The sequence below is a fragment of the Athene cunicularia genome (assembly GCF_003259725.1).
Source record: "Athene cunicularia isolate RWA chromosome Z unlocalized genomic scaffold, athCun1 chrZ_part2, whole genome shotgun sequence".
Taxonomy (NCBI): domain Eukaryota; kingdom Metazoa; phylum Chordata; class Aves; order Strigiformes; family Strigidae; genus Athene; species Athene cunicularia.
The window spans coordinates 2843081-2861019 of NW_020799143.1; the positions used below are offsets into that span (position 1 = coordinate 2843081).

General features: G+C 36.7%; 1 protein-coding gene across 2 annotated transcripts in view; it reads right to left on the reverse strand.

The window, feature by feature from the left end:
* Positions 1 to 17939, reverse strand: part of GAK (cyclin G associated kinase) — a 63073-nt gene that overhangs the window by 25956 nt on the left and 19178 nt on the right. For both annotated transcript variants that reach the window (XM_026866173.1, XM_026866172.1), the window contains exons 11-18: positions 13154 to 13203; positions 12917 to 13065; positions 9683 to 9805; positions 5263 to 5396; positions 4834 to 5028; positions 3717 to 3834; positions 698 to 777; positions 155 to 348 (exon numbers count right to left, since the gene is read on the reverse strand). In XM_026866173.1, the coding sequence (XP_026721974.1) occupies positions 155 to 348; positions 698 to 777; positions 3717 to 3834; positions 4834 to 5028; positions 5263 to 5396; positions 9683 to 9805; positions 12917 to 13065; positions 13154 to 13203 (1043 nt within the window). The remainder of the gene's footprint in view (positions 1 to 154; positions 349 to 697; positions 778 to 3716; positions 3835 to 4833; positions 5029 to 5262; positions 5397 to 9682; positions 9806 to 12916; positions 13066 to 13153; positions 13204 to 17939) is intronic.

Sequence of the window (17939 nt, forward strand, 5' to 3'; positions counted from 1 at the left end):
TAATTTATACTCCTTCATACAATGCAATTTTAAAGTTATAGTTACAAAAAACTCTTTTAAATGTCACTTAAAAGAACAGAAATGAAACAAAAGCCTCAAACACTAAGTACATTAGAAACTTTTATCATGTTCCCTGTTTTTCAAGATTCATTACCAAATTTTGATAAAATCTCTTGCTGTTCCTCTCGGGTGGAGAAAAGAATCTTGGGATTCAGTCCCTTTATATTCATGTTATCCCATGGTGGCTGTTCACAGCTAGGTCTATCTCTGGGTTCCACCTCTACTTCCAGATTGACTTGAAATAAATCAGGATATTTTTCTTGTATATCACAGGCATCCAGATCATACCTGCAAAGATATATGAAAGTAGCTTGTTGATACTTATGTCTAACTAGTTTTGTTTTGGACTGCACTGAATTTAAACTTTATAGCAATTAGTAAGGCTTAAAACATGCTGCAGTTGCTTATTTTTTCCATATATTTTAAACAAGTGTTACTTCGGTAGAGAATTTGTTTTTGTATCATGAACAAAGCCTTCAGTTTCCTGGAGGTGAGAAAACAAAGAATCTTCTTGCAATCAAAGTAATTTACTTCCTACACTGACTGTATTTCCTTCCCCCACCATATGTTAGCTTGGCGGGTTAAACTGTTTCAAAGAAGAATTCTTGCAATCTCCCACAAAAGGGTGTCAACATACTTGGCAAATTTCACTGTGGTGGCATTTCGGGGCACAAAACCTGTGTGGAACTGAATCTGAAACATCTTCATTGAAGCCATCTGTTTAAAACAAGAAATACAGGGAAACGGCATAAATCCACACCAACAGTACGCAGAGTGTTCTGCCTTTAATATAATGCAAGTATTTTCAGTATTTAAAATATTCAGAAGTATTTATTTTTCTATCACTTGTTTAATTACATGTATACTTTATCTTGAGATTTAAATTCAGTTTAAGACACAATGTAGATAAATCTATTACTATCAGAAACAAACCAAAAGACCATGGAAACAGATATATCTCAACAGTAACCTCAGACTATCAAAAGCTTAAGTATTTCCAGACCCTGTTCTAGAGGATAAAACTGCATGACCTTTTCTGACTCAGAAAATTATTGAATACACCAATCAAGAAATATGTCATATATAAAGGAGTCCATTTAGAACAGTTTTAAATGTAGCACATTTAAAAGGACAATTTGTAAGACATGCAAAGAGTTCTTCTTTCTATGCAGCTTAAGTCAACCATTTATCCCAGACAGAATTACAGGGCTTTTCCAAACTGATTGATTAGAACCATTCAACTTTCCCACCTCTTCTGAAAGAAAGTGCCTCATCAGCACATGAGAGTCCAGAAAATGCTACTATAGAAGACTGATGTAGTTCCTGGTCTTGAACAAATCCAAATTACAGCAAACTGATAAATCAGCAATGTATTTGTTCTCTGGCTTTACTTACAGAACACGTGGAATATAAGAACAGTCCTTCCTTACAAAGCAAGTAATGAAGCAATAGTACAGTAAATATGATATAATAAAATTGAATCATGAAAGCTGTAAAAGGAACAAGCTTTAGAAAACTCTTTTCTCTTAGGATATTAATAGCAGGAATAATTAATAAATATTGTTTCATAGGCTTAATTAATAGAGCACAGGTGCTTTAAGAACAATACTGACAGTTTAGGCAACTTAGGCTAGGTAATGAAAAGCTAGACATAGATAAAGTATATGTTAAATAGAACATTTTGAGTCTTTTCTCAAAAGTCTAAAAGTGAATTATGATGAAGATTGCTCAAAAGATAAGTAACCATGATGACCAAAGACTGCAGCAGTGAGTAGCAATGTCCAAAGAGGAATTAGAACAGAATGATAAGAACTAGTCAAAACTGTGGAATACAATGGACTTTTGAAACGGATGATGAATTGAGAGCTGAAAGTTCCTGGAAAATCACCAAAGACTCTTTGTATTGTATGTTATATCATACATATAGAGTGTGCTTTTTGTTAGCTGTTGCCACTGAGGTGGTGGCCCATCTCTGAGTTGTTAAAGTCAGCCTAGATAACCACAATCTGGTGAAATCCTTTAACAAAAGCTTTCCTCGTAAATGAGCATTTATTGAACATTATAACCAGAAGTCAAATAACAGGCAAAGCACTGCCAGCAAGTTGAGAAAGGGGATCTTTCCCCTCTATGCAGCACTGGTGAGGCCACTACTAAGGTCCTGTGTCCAGTGCTGGGCTCCTCAGTGCAAGAGAGACATGGGCAAACTGGAGAGAGTTCCTCTGATCCATCCATACCTACCACAAACTACATATGAAAACTGAAATAACCTATTAAATCAGTTTTCTTAATCCCTTGATACACAAGACATTTCCTAGAAGATAAACTAAATCCTCTCTGAAATAGACTGAGGAAGTGGAAGGCATTCCCAATGCCCAGCTCTAGGCACTTAACAGCAATATTGAAATGTGGGGGTTGATCTCTTTACAGAGTTCTGCAGAGAGCTTCAGGGGACACACTGAATATTGTTCCATCAAAGCTCCAAACCAGGACCACCACACTGTTCATATATCATGTGTCATAGCAGTTGGATGAGAAAATGCTAATCTTTTCCAATCAATAAACTGGAAACCACAGAAACCAGAGAAACCACAAGGAAACCCTATCATCACTGAAACCGAGACTGCATAAGTATAAGCTAACCTTGGCTGAATTCTCCCCTACTGTATGCCTTCTCCACTGAAGACCTTAAGCCATAATAAGCCTAGTTATTTTTGTGCATTAAAGACCACTTCACCAAGCTTTGAGGTGTTCTGAAAGATCTGGCCCATAGCACTCTGGGGACATTAAGAACGTCTTAAACCTGTGCAACATGACAAGATCTGATACCTTCCTACATAGAAAGTAGAAAAAAGACAGGGAAAACAATTTATTTCAGTACTGGTAGATATGTTTAAACATGCTTGTTTGCCTCAAATGTATGGCAACTGAAGAACTCCTGGATCAATTTTCACAATGCTCCAAGTCATCCTGAACTCTTCAATACCCCTTCCTATCTTTTACATAGATCTCCAAGTTTAATTTGTGTTACTCATCTGGAGGAAAAAAAAACATACTTCCTTTTTTAGAAATTTGAAGACAGGCTTCATTAGCAAGTTTTTTGTTATCTTGCAATACAGTCACATATATAGTTGAATTAAAAAAAAGGAAACATGCATTTTCATTAAGAGAACAAAAACCAGTAAGAAAATTTATAAATGTTCGACCTGGTTCTAGTAATAGGGTACAAAATCACATGGATTTTTCTAGCATATTTTGTACAGGTAGTCCCTGAAATTCCACTTTTCTACTGAGTGATATTTTTCCTTTGATTACAGTTTGTGTACACAGAATTAAGAAATTCTGGATTGATGTACAAAGAAAGAGATAACCATCACTGCCCCCAAAAAAAGCTGGAGGCTTTCCATGCAACTAACTATCACTACTGAAGTAATTTCCAAAAATGCTTACTGAAGAATCTAGATGCAGAGCACTAAGAATGGACATACTTATTAGTTTCAAAAAGGCTGAATTGCCAAGTACGTGAAAACCTCACATATTTCTTTGAACAAAGAATAGCAAATAAAGTCATGTATTTAAGGAGATCACAAATACAAGTATGACACAAAACTGCAAGAAGAATAAGCAAATCTTCCATGTAGGCTGTTAAATTTCATTACCTTGGCTTGTAGCCGGCCTCCTAGTGTTGACCTGGCATGGTAGATCACAATGAGAACATCTCCCTGAACTGTTATACCTAGTGGAATTACTGCTTTCCCATCTTCGATTTTAAACTCCCTGACAAAAAAAAACAAAACAAAACAAAACACACAAAAAACCCACAGTTGATTTTGTGTAAAAGAAAATAGTATATTACCTTATGGTTAGTTTGGTTTCTCCAAGGCCTTCAATATCAACCCATAAAAATCTGCTTCAAGTATAAGGAATTCACTCTAAATGATTAAAACTTAAAAGCTGCTGTAAAGGTAACAAGCCTACAGCAGAGCAACAGGCAGGCTTATAGGTCTCAAATTAAATACGGGAGAAATGTGATTTCAACAAGCTACTGGGAAATGCGTGTTATAAATGAAGCTGTTCCAAAGGAAAGTGCAGAGTGAAACTGTAGCTGCACTGCTGTGACATGAAGGACTCCCACTGAGGGACAGTGGTAGAGAAAACCAGCAGAAAATATTCTAACACCACAGAGCTGTTTCTGTTCTGCTCTCCTCAAATTCATTAAACTCCTTTTGGGGCTTGAATTTATAGGAAAGCTAGAAAAACCTTACTATTCTCTTATTTTTCCTCTCTGTGACTATCTACACTACTACACTGCTATTCCTGTGCTGTATTACAACAGCAGACACCACAGCTGTACAGGAGCTAATAAGCACTCCCCTTACACTACAGTGCTTAAGGCGATCCTTACTGTTTCCATTACTGAGATACGATGTTCAGTTCAGTACATGTACACCAGGAGTCAGCCTTCTCATTTACACCACACTGAGTGAGAGGAAAGAGGGTCTTGCTCACCACCGCTTCCCAATGCCTACCGTACCACTCTACCACCATTCCCACTTTTGGCAGGAAGAGATCCAAACTGCTATTATAACCATATTGCCTCTTCCCCATGATTTACTTTTCAAGAAGGGGATAGAGGAGCCATTCCATACACTAAAAAAAGCTTTCTGCTGAACTGGCACATGCAAAATCATGCTTTTGCCTCCCAGTAAGGACTTCATATTTTAGTCTGCAAAAACATAGCACGCTGTTTCAGAGCAAATCATAAGATATACTTACTTCATTTTGTCATATTCCTGGGAGGTAGTCGTTACTCTGTCATCTCCCACATAAACCTCACAAAAAGGCCTGCAGCCATTACGCTGCTTACTGAAAAGAGGAACTGGAGTCATAATGATTGATCTGATAAGGATAGGCTTGCTGTGAGGAATAATGGGTTCTTCAGCCATCATGTCACACATGTATTCAATGTATCTGCCAAAAACAAAAAGGTACTAGCTTAGCCAGAGAACCAAATTCTAAAAATGGGTGAACACAATGGGCTCACAAAATTCAGAATTACTTTCTCTACCCATGATACATCTATTTTTCCAAGTATTTTGCTGTTTGAACACATATTATTGAAATAATTTATCTTCCTAAAATAGTAGCATACTCGCAATTGCATAAATACTTGCTTCAACAGTACCCTACAGACCGCTACCATACCTTTTATGAGAAGGCCAAATGCCAGGAGGACAGCGTTTCATACTGAACATATAAACTGCAGCTTCAGCAGTAGTGAAGAGACGACAGAAGCACAGAAAAGAACAAACTACAACTGCAGATGCTGCTCTTCCATCCTACAACAAAAATTGTAACTTTGTTATTAAACCTAGTGGAAAAAGCATTATATAAGTTACTGAAGAACATGCTATCTCCTTTCTTAATGTAATGAAGTCCAAGGTCTAGTGTAATAATTAGATTTGAAGTTTATACATGAATGAAATGTTTTAATTTGATTTCCACACAGTGCAAAAGACATACTAACTTCTTGCTCAAGTGTGAATAATTTCTTTACCTTAACACTGACATTTTCAATTCATGTTTATTACCTTATCACTAATACCCATTTTGAGTTTGTTTCCTGGCTGCTACTTGAAATCCCAGTTCAGTGCTATTTTTAGCTGGTAATCATGGACTTCTGCTACAAGACAAGTCCTAAGATTCAGAAGAATTAAGTCATGCTAAACTCTTTAGTCTTCTGAAAAAAACTGACTGAGGTTAACAGCTTGCCACAAAACTAAGAGAAGGAAGTTAAAACACTGAACATCTTTCTGTAGGGTCCACAGCTACACACATCCCAGATTCATCCCTATAGTATAAAAGACTGAAGATTCAGAAGAAGTAATAATGACCAACAGAACAGGAACTCTGAAGGTTTTCTGCTAGCAACACATAACAGATTTTTTTGTAGTCATTTGGCATATGAACATGGAAGTGGGGAAGAATTTAACAGGAATCAAAGCAGGCTTCTATTCTAACCATTACTTAGATCTATGAAAAGGTCTGCCAAGCACCATAAGAGACAGATCTTTAAAGAGCTGTTCAGCAAAACAATATTATTAATGCTGGTGTAAGTAGCAAGCCCAGTGATTTCCAGAAGTCACTAAACTAGTCTATGATTCTATTGGCTAGACCCTGTCTTTCAGTTAAATTTCACCAATGGAACAAAACCATTGTCCCTATCCTAAGATGCCTACATCTATGAATGCAAGGGAATAATGAAACAACACTGATCAGCCTGACAAGCAGTTACATATGTACACTTGCATTACAAAGCTACTTCCAAATTAAAGTACCACACCAAGGGGAGAAAAACCATTGTACAATGTCAGCAAGCAAGTCACAGCAAACCTTTTGCCACTGAAGTCAGAGGACAACTCTACAAGACTTTAAAGACCACTTTATATCCAAAAATATCTTACTCATTAGTAAACAAATGACAGAACCTTGCACTTCAGAAAGAAGCTTGGTAAGTTTCAGAATGGGAGCAAAAGAAACATTCCCATACAGGGATGAGACAGTAATGTAAGCAAACTGTAAGCAACACTGTAAGAAAAAAACCTGTTAAGTATGTACTAAACTTCCAAGACATATTACTGCTACAAACCTCTCATTCCAGTTCCTTCAGTACCACCTAGGATAATCTCCAAAACCCCAAAACTCAATTTAAAGAACAGGATAAGAATCCACAAATTCAAGAATAAATGTTCCCAAATTAAAAGCAAAAATTAAATGCGTAACAGATCAGAAAACTACCCTTCTGGATAACTTTTCAGTAGGTTATTATTTGCAGTGTAATTAGTACTTCCAACTTCAGCTACAACAGAAACACCAAAGCTGTAGAGGAAAATATTAGGAGGTTCCTAAAAGAAAGGAGTAATATTAGCTACATAGAAATACTGGCAGAAAATCACTACCCCCATAGTAGACTGGATCATAGGAGTAATTCTTCCACAAATTAAAATAATGCATCAATTACATAGAGCAAGTTGGGTGAGACCACCTGTAGAGACAAAAACAAACCACCAAACCAACCCTTTAGTAATACAGTCTACGACCTTTCTTTCTCTCTTTTGAGACAGCTTATTCCCTAGCTAGAAATCAGTGAATTAGAAAAGGCTATAGTAAGTATCTCTAATGTGGTGGAAAAAATTAGAAATGCTACAACTGATGTGACGGAAACATTACAAAAAGCAATTACTGAAATTTCTAAAGTCATCCTTCAAAACTGAATGACTCTAGACATAATGTTGGCTTCACATGGAGGAGTATGTGCAATTATGATTTCTAGTTGTTGTACATATAGACAAAACAGGAAAAATATGGATTTTAAAATAATAAAGCAACAATTAGGCATTTTGCAAGAAATACAAAAGGATGATACTTCCTTACTTAAAAAAAATACAGAACAAGCTGACTTCATAGTTACCAAATTTCAGATAATTAAAGCAATTACTTATATTGATTATAAATATAGCTGTAATAGTTATAGTAATTTACTCAACAATTCAATGTTAGAACTGCTATTGACGATATAGTGAATTCATTTAGATGAATGATAGACCCATAAGCACTACACCCTCAAAAGAAAAAAGGGGGGAATGAAAGGGCTCAAGCAAATTAATTTCTGACAATTATTAAGACTAAACTGTGATGTATGAAAGCTTTGCTTGTGTTTTGCTTCATTTGTTTCTCAAGGACTCCTGATTTCTCAACTGTTTCCTTAGGTCTCTGTTTAGGTAACATTAAGATGCTCATTAGGCTCCCTATGTAATCACTGATAGCAGACTCAAGGCCTTCAATGAATACTTGAGCAACTCCTAGAATGGGAAACGGGGGCGGGGGACAGGATGGACTCAAAGGGACACAGATACCCTACTACAGGGAAGATGATTGTGCTGATTTAGGAAGAATGCACCTGGATTTCACAGCACATGCTCTAGAAAGAGGGTCAACAAGTGAACACCCTGAAGAAGAGCACTTCTCTCAACCACCAAAGACCCTCACTATTTGTACTATGCATGCTTGGACTATGTAAATGTACTCCAGGAACTCATTATCCTAAGATACCCCTTTCCAGGAAATCTAATTAATATAATTTGTTTGTATATAAACCCATGTCCCTTGCTAATTCTTAGGACACCTTATGGTGGAGAATCCCCACTGCAATCCCAGCACTGCTAATAAAGATTATCTACTTACCAGTAAAAACTTTGTTTTCAACTGCTTGTTCTTAACTGGATCAAATTACAAAGTAAAAATTTAAGAATTCACTGCATTATTGCAAACCTCTACAGTAAAAATCAAAAGACCAGGAAGCCCTACCTGGTTCTGAATCCCAGTCACCTTAGAGGCAGTTTCAGATTTACAAGAAACTAATGTTTTGTTATCCAAGAAAGTCTGTTTGACCAAAACTTTATATGTCTACCAGACAAAGCATTCTTTTCAATCTAGATTTCCTAGCTTTTACATGTACAAAAATTCCCAGCTAGATTAATTCAAGATACATATTGCAGCTACCATGTCTCATAGTTCTGGTCTATGTTTTTCACATCAAATCCAGCAGGCAGTCACATATATACAAGCTTCCCTCACACCTGAGGAAAAGGTACCTTTTAGTTAGGTACCTTAAAGGAAATACTGCAAGGGAGCTAATTACCTGCTTCTTACCTACTTGACCAGCAATCATATGATACTTAGGTACTGAAAGTACCACTTTAACACAGATTTAGATTCCTAACCTCATAGCAGCGCTGAAAATACCACCTGTTTTCAGGAGTTGGCAGTAACTGACTTGTTCCATGCAAAACACTATATAAGGAAGTACACTGCAAGATTAACAAATCCTCTTTTAGAGTCTGATAGTGATTCCATATAGACTACAATACTATATCAAAGGACTGGTTATGAATGCTTTCAGCAGCATCACAAGCATTTTAACTATCATGTTTTGCTTTTTACAGCACAGGAAAATAAAAATGTGAAAAATTTACATGCAATTCTCTTACACAAACTTAACAATGACATTATGTTTACAAATCTTGAGCACAGTAACTACTCTTTAAATTCATTTTTCACCACATGACCTGAGGTGCCTTTTTGGGTTATATCAAGCTCAATGATACATTAAAGAACAATAAAATTTGCACAGCAATCTGCTGTCAGCAAAAGCAAGTTCCACCAAGTGTCTCAGTTTCTGCAATTCTGCAGATACTAACTATATTCTAAATGGACAGTAGTGGGAAACACAGTGTATATCCACTGTGACTCAGAAAACATGAACAAAACTAGAGCAAACACAAGATAGATTCTTTCTTCCATAGGTTACTTTGCCTTAATCCCTCCTATATATCACCTTCCACACTACATGCAATCAGGCATGGGCTACGTTACCCTATTAATTTGCTTAAAGGCTAAAATTTATGTAAATAACTTTCTTTACTGTGAGACATGGGGGCAATTCCATGCTCCTATGTCTTTAGGAAAGCCAGCAATATTTATGAACTGAGTTGATACTAGCATCGTTAGTCACGATTTAAAACTGGATTAAGCAAAGCACTTCAGATTTAAACCAATTTCTTACAAGGCAGTGCACAATGCAAACATTTTTCTGGTCTTGTTTCAGCCATAAATGCATGTTCTTGCATATGCTATAAAGATTCTGGAGATTTGGTGCTCTTCTTGCTGGCCAGCCACATTCAGAAACCTGAAACAAGAGAGACAGCAGAGGTGAGAAATGATATTACAGTCACATACACTTGCACAGCATGAACTGTGTATGTAAGATGCCATTTTACACTTTAATGCTATCTTCAGGTAGAAATTAAGCAGGATGCTCAAGAAAAGTAGTCTCAGAAAGTGTGAGCACCACTTTGAGATAAGTGCAATAAAACTCCAGTCCTGGAGTAGTCCTGTGTACAGTCTGCACTGGAAATAACAACACAGACTACTATCTGAAATTTTCTTAGAGCAAGGAATAAAGTAAACAGCTTTCAACTTCATTTGTGCCCTCATTAGAGCAAAAAACTCAAAAACATGTGGTTTGTTTTTACATTGGTCCTTTATTCAAAGGGCCTCAACAGCTAATATACTTCTTCAGTCAGTGCTACAAAACACTATAAAATAATCAGCTTCACTGCTGAGAGTCTGTATGCTTAAAATCCACACTCCAGTAAGAATGCAGTGTATGAAACCTGATCCTTAGGCCCTTGGAACACCTAAAGAGTAGATGTTCTGCCAGAACCAATGAAACAACTTACAACACAAGCTTTTTCTGTATCTTTTTAGCCAGAACCACAATTGCTTAATGCAAAAGACCAAGCCTGCTATTAGCAACATGTTTTCTTACCAAGGTAAGTGTTCAAGGATTACTCTGAGATGAATTACCTGAACTGACTATCACAAAAAATTCTCAGTGAGAGTTTTTGTACCAAGTTTAGAAAAAAAGGCTGACATAAACAGTCTGACATACAAAGCCTCCTACAACCTTTCACTGAATTCTAGTATTTCGATTAAACAACAGGGCAGTTTCAGAAGGCATCACTTAGAGACTGAAACTGAACATTCATTTGTTCATAAAGGTTATGCAGAGTTACCAGTGAATAAAAACTAGGCAAGCAGTCCTTGAATCCTGTGGTGAACAGGAATTTAAATGTGGGCTTCAGGATTTCTCAAACATTACAACAGCAGTAAAAGAATCTTATTACAGCTACAAACCAGAAGACAGTCTACAAAGGTGTATTCAAAAAAGCAAAAACCCTGACTTTTTCTGATTTACCACTTTCTGCACAAACACTAGTTTTGTTACAAGATGTATACCATACAACACAAACTTCTTTTCCTTGACTATGTTTTAAGCTGAAAATGTTCTGGTCATTAGCAGAACAACGAAAAGTATGCAACTTCCCGAGCAACCTATTCCAAGTAGGACTCAAGACTAGCAGAGAAGACCTCAAAACTCCCATTAACTTTAACCAATGTTAAAGAAATTTGTAAGAGTTCCATACAGATTGTATACAGCCAGAAAGCAAGACTATATTTTTTTCATAAATACCTACTAAGCAAAGTGTCAGAATTATTTTCAGAAGATACTCTCCTCTGACCAAGTTTAAGGCTTGCCATAATCTTTTGCAAGCACCAAAGAAAAGCTAAGCTTCCTTGGCTGCTCTCACCTAGCACTGAATAATGAAATTGTCAGTCAGTATTGCTCATTGTGTATCTGGATTTCAAAGACAGGGAAATTTTCCCCAATATATTTAATTTTCAAAGTAAAATGGTTGCCTTCTTTTGTTTTTTTTCAAACAGAAGACAATGTGTTGTAGAAACTTCCTAAACACAGCCAATATAGTGGACAGGAACCTACAATGTTTTGACAAGTTATGATCTACTATCACCTCTCAGCAAAACAAAGATCATAAGACAAAATGAATATAAGAAGTACATGTAGACCAGAAGAGTTCCAGATCACTGGCAGATTTAGCTGTGTTCATATTACCATTCATAGTACCAATACATCAGGTATTTAGGCATCTTAGGTTTGCATAACCAAAAAGCCATCCTCAGGGTAAACAATTTCCCAGTCACAGAAAATATAATTTATAATTATTATTCCATAAACAGAGACTGTTGGCTTTGTAGAATGAGAAAAAAATCAGTTCACTATGTCTGCCTCAGTAGATAGCAATCTAGTGCTAAAAAGCACTGCTGAAGATTTTGCTATGAGGTACCTGCTCCAAATAATCATGCAGGAGGCTTCATGCATGATTACGCTTTCTTTGCCTTCCATGGCAAACAGCCTCTGACTGAACCAGATGCAAAAAAAGGAGTTGATTGCCTCCACCCAGAAGCAGTAATCCTTTTTTCAGGTGTGACAATACTTTGTCTTGTCTACAAGTTTACAAAGAAACAAGAGGAAGTGACAAGGACTTACATTAAACATACCTCAGCCTGACAGTTTAAGTGAACTTGGATAACTGAAGTATTATAAAGGATGGCTCTAGAGGATAAGGCCCAAAAGGGCCCTCCTGTAATAATGCCCCTATACTCTCCTCTGGACAGTCAGTATTGTGGAGAAGGGGTATGATCACCACAGACTCTTTAGATGACATCTTATGTGGCTAGTGCTAGACAACTCACAACACAGTAACAGTCTCTACTGTTGAGCCATTTACAGTACAGTTGAGGTGTATTTAGGAGCAGACACTGAAGTCCAGCATCTCGGCACCTAACAAGCTGTCCTCACTACCCTGTTACTGAATTAGGTAAATGTCTTCATTTTAGTATCAAAGAAAGAGCCAGAAAAGCTAATGGAGGCTCAGCTAAGCTATACCAATATTTCAGGTAGTAGCAGCAAGCAGTCAGCTAGAGACATATGGCAGTCAACTAGTATATAGTGGGACAAGGAGAAAGTCCAGTAAACGGGTTGTACAACCAGTTGCTAAAGCATTAATACCTTTGATAAAGTAAAACCTCTGAATGTAGGAGAGATTTAAATTTGAGTAGGATTTTTAATTATGTTAAGCATTCTCCATTTAAATCTGAAAAACATAAGGTATCTGTACATGTTTTCAAATATATCACTAGCTTAGGAAACAGAGACTTTATTCAGTAAGATGAAAGATTAGTCCTTAATCAGTTAAGTTGGAACTGAAAATGTAAAACAAGCAGAATACTGGTTAATCTTTGACCTTATTTTTATGCTTATTCTTTTGTCAACTTTTCATTATGCAGCCTACTTTAACATATTTCACAATAAAAAGCTGAAGGTATAATCAAGACATGGTGTTGAAAGATGGAAACACACAAAAACTATACGCACCCTATTATGGAATCTTGAAGGCCTGTATGTTCTTGGAGAGAGATTATACACGGCATAGTGGCCTGGATGTTTAGAATCAAGACATAGCCGCACATCTTCTATGTTATTTTTAATGGCAGATTCTACCCCTTCAGCTGGAAAGGACATCACTGAAGACAGAACAACAAAAAACAGGTATTTACTTTTTTCATATATTAAAAACAACCAGAAATTATTCTTAAGACATGACTATCGTACCAGCAATTCTGGAAGTGATGTATGATATATCCAAGTCTCCTTTTGCATAACTGAAACAGAATACATCAGAATTAATAGTAGGAAGTAGAACTATTCAAGTCATAAGTCTAAAACCCAGGTCTCCCAGGCTACACCCACCACCATGAATAATGTTTTATTTCTTTTATCCAAAGCTTGTTACCTCACACTTACAAGGTTTTCAGAACACAGTTTTTAGAATAGACCTTGTATTTGAACAGTTACTCAATCAGTTGCAACAGTACCATCTCAGGGGATTTTTTACAGATGCCTTTAATGCTTATCTCCTTTCTCTAGTTCATGCTCTTGCTGATAATCATTCATTACAGCTATCAGTTTGAAAGCCTAATGAGAATGTATTAACACCTTCAGTGGAGGAGAACACAATGCTTAAAACAGAGATCATTTGTTGAAACATTATATTTTAAATTATGTAATTCATGGCCCAGAGGGCCATGCTGCTCAAATTCTGGATTCCATATGAATAGAGGAAACCTGAATCTCTTTCCTCATTTAAAGCATTCCTCCAAAAATCCACTTCCAGAACTCCCATAGTGAGCAAGAGATTAATTATTACTCATCTATTTCTCATATAGTTGTTCACAGTTTTAAAGAACAGCATTTCTGAAAAATAATCTCTCAGTGGTTGGTTGGTTGTTTTTTGTTTTTTTTTTAATTTAGACCCATTCCCATCATCTCCACCTAATCACCCACATTATGCCAAAAATCTACTACACTAAGACCACTTTTTTATTGTTGTTTCTAGGGTACCTGCTTGTAGCAGGATGAAAAAAAAAAAAAAAAAAAAAAAAAAAAATCAAAAATACTGAAGAGCCCCAGTACAGGCCAACATCATTGAGTATAATCACATCGATCTGATAGGCAAGTAAGAAGTCTCACCTACAAAATTTGGTTTAAACATACCTAACTTAAATAAGTCAGTAACATATTATGTCCAAAATATCAAATTGTCATCACAACACTATGACCATGTTCAAGGAATCCAGAGGCACTATCAAAGTGACACCCTTATATTGCTATGTTGTGGTTTAACCTCAGCTGGCAACTAAGCACCACACAGCCACTCACTCCCTCCCCTCTTGGTTGATGGGGAAGAGAATCAAAAGGGTGAAAGTGAGAAAACTCAGAGGTTAAGATAAAGACAGTTTAATAGGTAAAGCAAAAGCCTTATGCACAAGCAAATTAAAATGGAATTAATTCACTATTTCCCATCAGCTGGCAGGTGTTCAACCATCTCCAGGAAAGCAGGGTTCTATCACATATAATGGTTACTTGGGAAGACAAATGCCATACATAACTCCAGATGTTCCCTCCTTACTTGAGCATGACATTACTAGTATGGAATATCCCTTTGGTCAGCTGGGGTCAACTGTCTCAGCTGTGTTCCCTACCAAGTTCTTGTGCACCCCCAGCTTGCTTGCTGGTAGGGTGATGCGAGAAGCAGGAAAGACCTTGAAGCACTATGCAGCAGTAACTAAAACATCCCTGTATTATCAACACAGGTTCCAGCACAAAGCCAAAACATAGCCTCGTACTAGCTGCTATGAAAAAAAATTAACTCCATCCCAGCCAAAAACAGCACACACTACAAAGTTTCAAGACACTGCCTGAAAGAGCAGACCTAGGGTAATGCACTCAAATATTGAAACATCGAGTGGAACGTTATACTTAGCTTCCTTAGTGCTTGCTGGTAAACATGAAGGAGGCTGGAGGGATTGATTAAAAGATTACTGAATTTACAAAGATTGGGAGGAAGATTTTATAAAAGGCAAGAACTGTTCTGAAAGTAAGAACATTAAACAGTATTTATGCAGAATGGCATAATCAATGTCCTAACAATGATAACTCAAGGTCTCAAGAGAAGCTGAAATAACAGCAAGGAAGTCTGAGACTCTCACTAGACAAAACACTAAAAAATTCAGCCTTAAAAACACCTTGCATGAGGAGGTAGGCAAAATGGCCAAGTAAACACTATTCCACATTTCTTTGCATTTTTGAAAGGACAAAGCTATCATGTGGCTCAGGTGGTAACACTACTGCAGCCAAACTAATTAAGGCAGAAATTTAAATTCAGAACTAATCATGGTTTCTTACTAAAATTATTAATAGGCATAATCCTTTGCATGACCAAGAAGTGTCAAATGTTGTTGTTTATATCCAGCTTGAAGCATGAAAACTTGTAGATCATTCTATCAACTTTTTTTCATATCAAGAACCACTTAACAACTTATCTGATAGCCTGAGAACAAAGAATCATTATCTCTTCAATGATGTAACACTGAAGTTAGGCAGCAACTGGAAACAGCAGCACAGAATCATTACGAGCAACAAGTCCTCACACCCATTCTTTTGGGAACACTTTCAGACACTGACTGCTTACTAGCAAGACCATTCAATTCAGATTTACCTTTCTCTAAGCTAAAATACACGATTATTAGTAGTATGGATCTCACCATACAAATATTGCTGAAGAAGTGCAGCTTGGTATGTCAGCAACAGACTACAACCAACTCAATCTTGCTGTTTTGCAGGACAAAATTTGGATACTTGTTATAATTGAAAAAGCATCAGAATATTCGTGCTGTCTTAATCAAAATGTAGCTGCTAAACTGTAAAAAACAACAGAAGTCTAAAATATATGCCCTTATCCCCAAATTAAAATTCCTTGGACTTAATTCTAAGGGTTTCAAAGATACTGCAACAGTAAAACTCGAACACAAGGTACTCCGTTTTTAGTGGAGTGTTTCAAGTCAGACTGGTAACAGATTTATTTAAGTGGCAGAAAGGTAAAAACATGAATATTCTTCACACCAGTAAGCATTCCTACACATTTCAAGATTAACCCTGTAAGTAAAAATCAGGAATAAGGTCTTTCCTTCCATGTTGTTAACATATGAAATTCCATTTACATAGTAATGTTGCTGGCAGATAATAAGAGTAGAAGAACATGCAAACAAGTTAAGAGACTTCATGGAGCATTTCTGGCTTGTGATGGATGTGGAATACTCAGTGTGCTTTTTAAGGCTCTAATTAAACTAAACAGGAAAGTATGACACCAATATTTTGACACCAACTTTTGACACCAACCAATATATGACACCAACTTTTCTGTTGATACCAGGATACTTCAAGGCTTTTTGGTGAGAAATCTAGTGGAAAACATGGCAAATAAGATATGATTCTCACTTTGCAGAAAGAATAGATAAACAAAATGTTTTAATTAGATGTTAAAAACCTCTCACTGTGTAAATGGTTGGCTTTATCGATCTTGCCAGAGAACAGCTGCACTTAAAGACTGTAACTTATACTAAACAAGAGATCATTCCAGAAAATTAAGGTAAAAATAATTTAAAATTAACAAATTCACAAAACAACTAGCATACAGCACAAAATTCTACAACAGCGCATAGTTACCTTGTTACTAACAGCTGAAGATAGGAAAGCATAAAGAATGACAACTAACCAGCACAGCTACAATGTAAGCACACAAACCATTATCTTCAGTTAAACAATGCTCTAATGTTAAGCAACCTTCCTCCAGACATCTCTACACCCATAAAAGTAGAAAAACATCTACTAATTAGCTGAACACGATCATTTTCGCAGCATATTTTTTGAAAGCCTGGAAGAAATGAAGCACTGAAATTCACATCCATCTGTTCCCACTTGGTTTTGCTTCACAGAACTGAATTAATCATTCAGCTACCTATTGCAACACAAAGATCCATGCAATAAGGCCTTAATGCTGCATCAAACCAGAATCAAGACTACCTTAGAAGCAAAGAAAGCTAGCAATAAAAGCAGCTAGTTGTTTCCTAGATTACTAGATCACAATCTCTTCAGTGAAAGAAACTGTTCTGACAAAGCAAAACAAGACTAATCATAAATTTTGCATGCTGCTTTCAATAACAGTGTTGTTAACAGTACCAGTGAAGACTGGATTTAGATACGGTTTTTGGCATCAAAACTGTAATCTTCGCAGATGCAAAGCTCAAAAAGATTAAAGCTGGTCAAGGGTACAGTAGCATCTCAAGCAAGAGATGGACAAGCTGAACAGAGGTACACTGAGGCTGCACAGCTGAGACTGATTTATCAGTCACACACCATTACACCTGCTGGAACAAAGATCCCTTCCATGCAGTTGTTGCTCTTGTCCTGTCAGGCCCTATCACATGGCAGTGAGTATCTGCTCTAAGTGTGTATACACTCTATAACTTTCTTTTAGGTCAGTTTGTATCAATAGAGGGCTGAACCTCTGTTGCTCTGTGTTCTCTCATGAAACTATGAACTGTTCTCAACCTGGAACAGAAATTGTGACACCTGTGTGGTGGCCTGGGGGACAATCAAGATGGTCCTCATTCACTCTCCTGCCCCAAGTAGCCTGTGACATGGGTTTTACTTTTCAGAATTTATCAATTAGGATAAAGAGACCAAAATTTTAATTAAGAAAAAGGCAGCTATAGGAAAGAAAGAAGTAACTTTCTTGTAGTAACTACAGAACACTAACTCTTCCACTGTAGCTTGGATTCAGTGAAAAAGTCTGTCTGCAGATAAATTCAGAAAAGCAATGATAAGTAGGAAGGAGAAAGCCTACTTAATGAGATGACAAGATTCCAGCTCAAGGAGTGTTTAAGTGTGGTAAGGAAAACACATGAAAAGAAAAGGACATTTTAGTTTGTCCAGAATGTCTGCTTCTCATGTTGGTTGAAGAATTTTGGAAAGGCAGTCAAGGATGCAACAGCAGAAA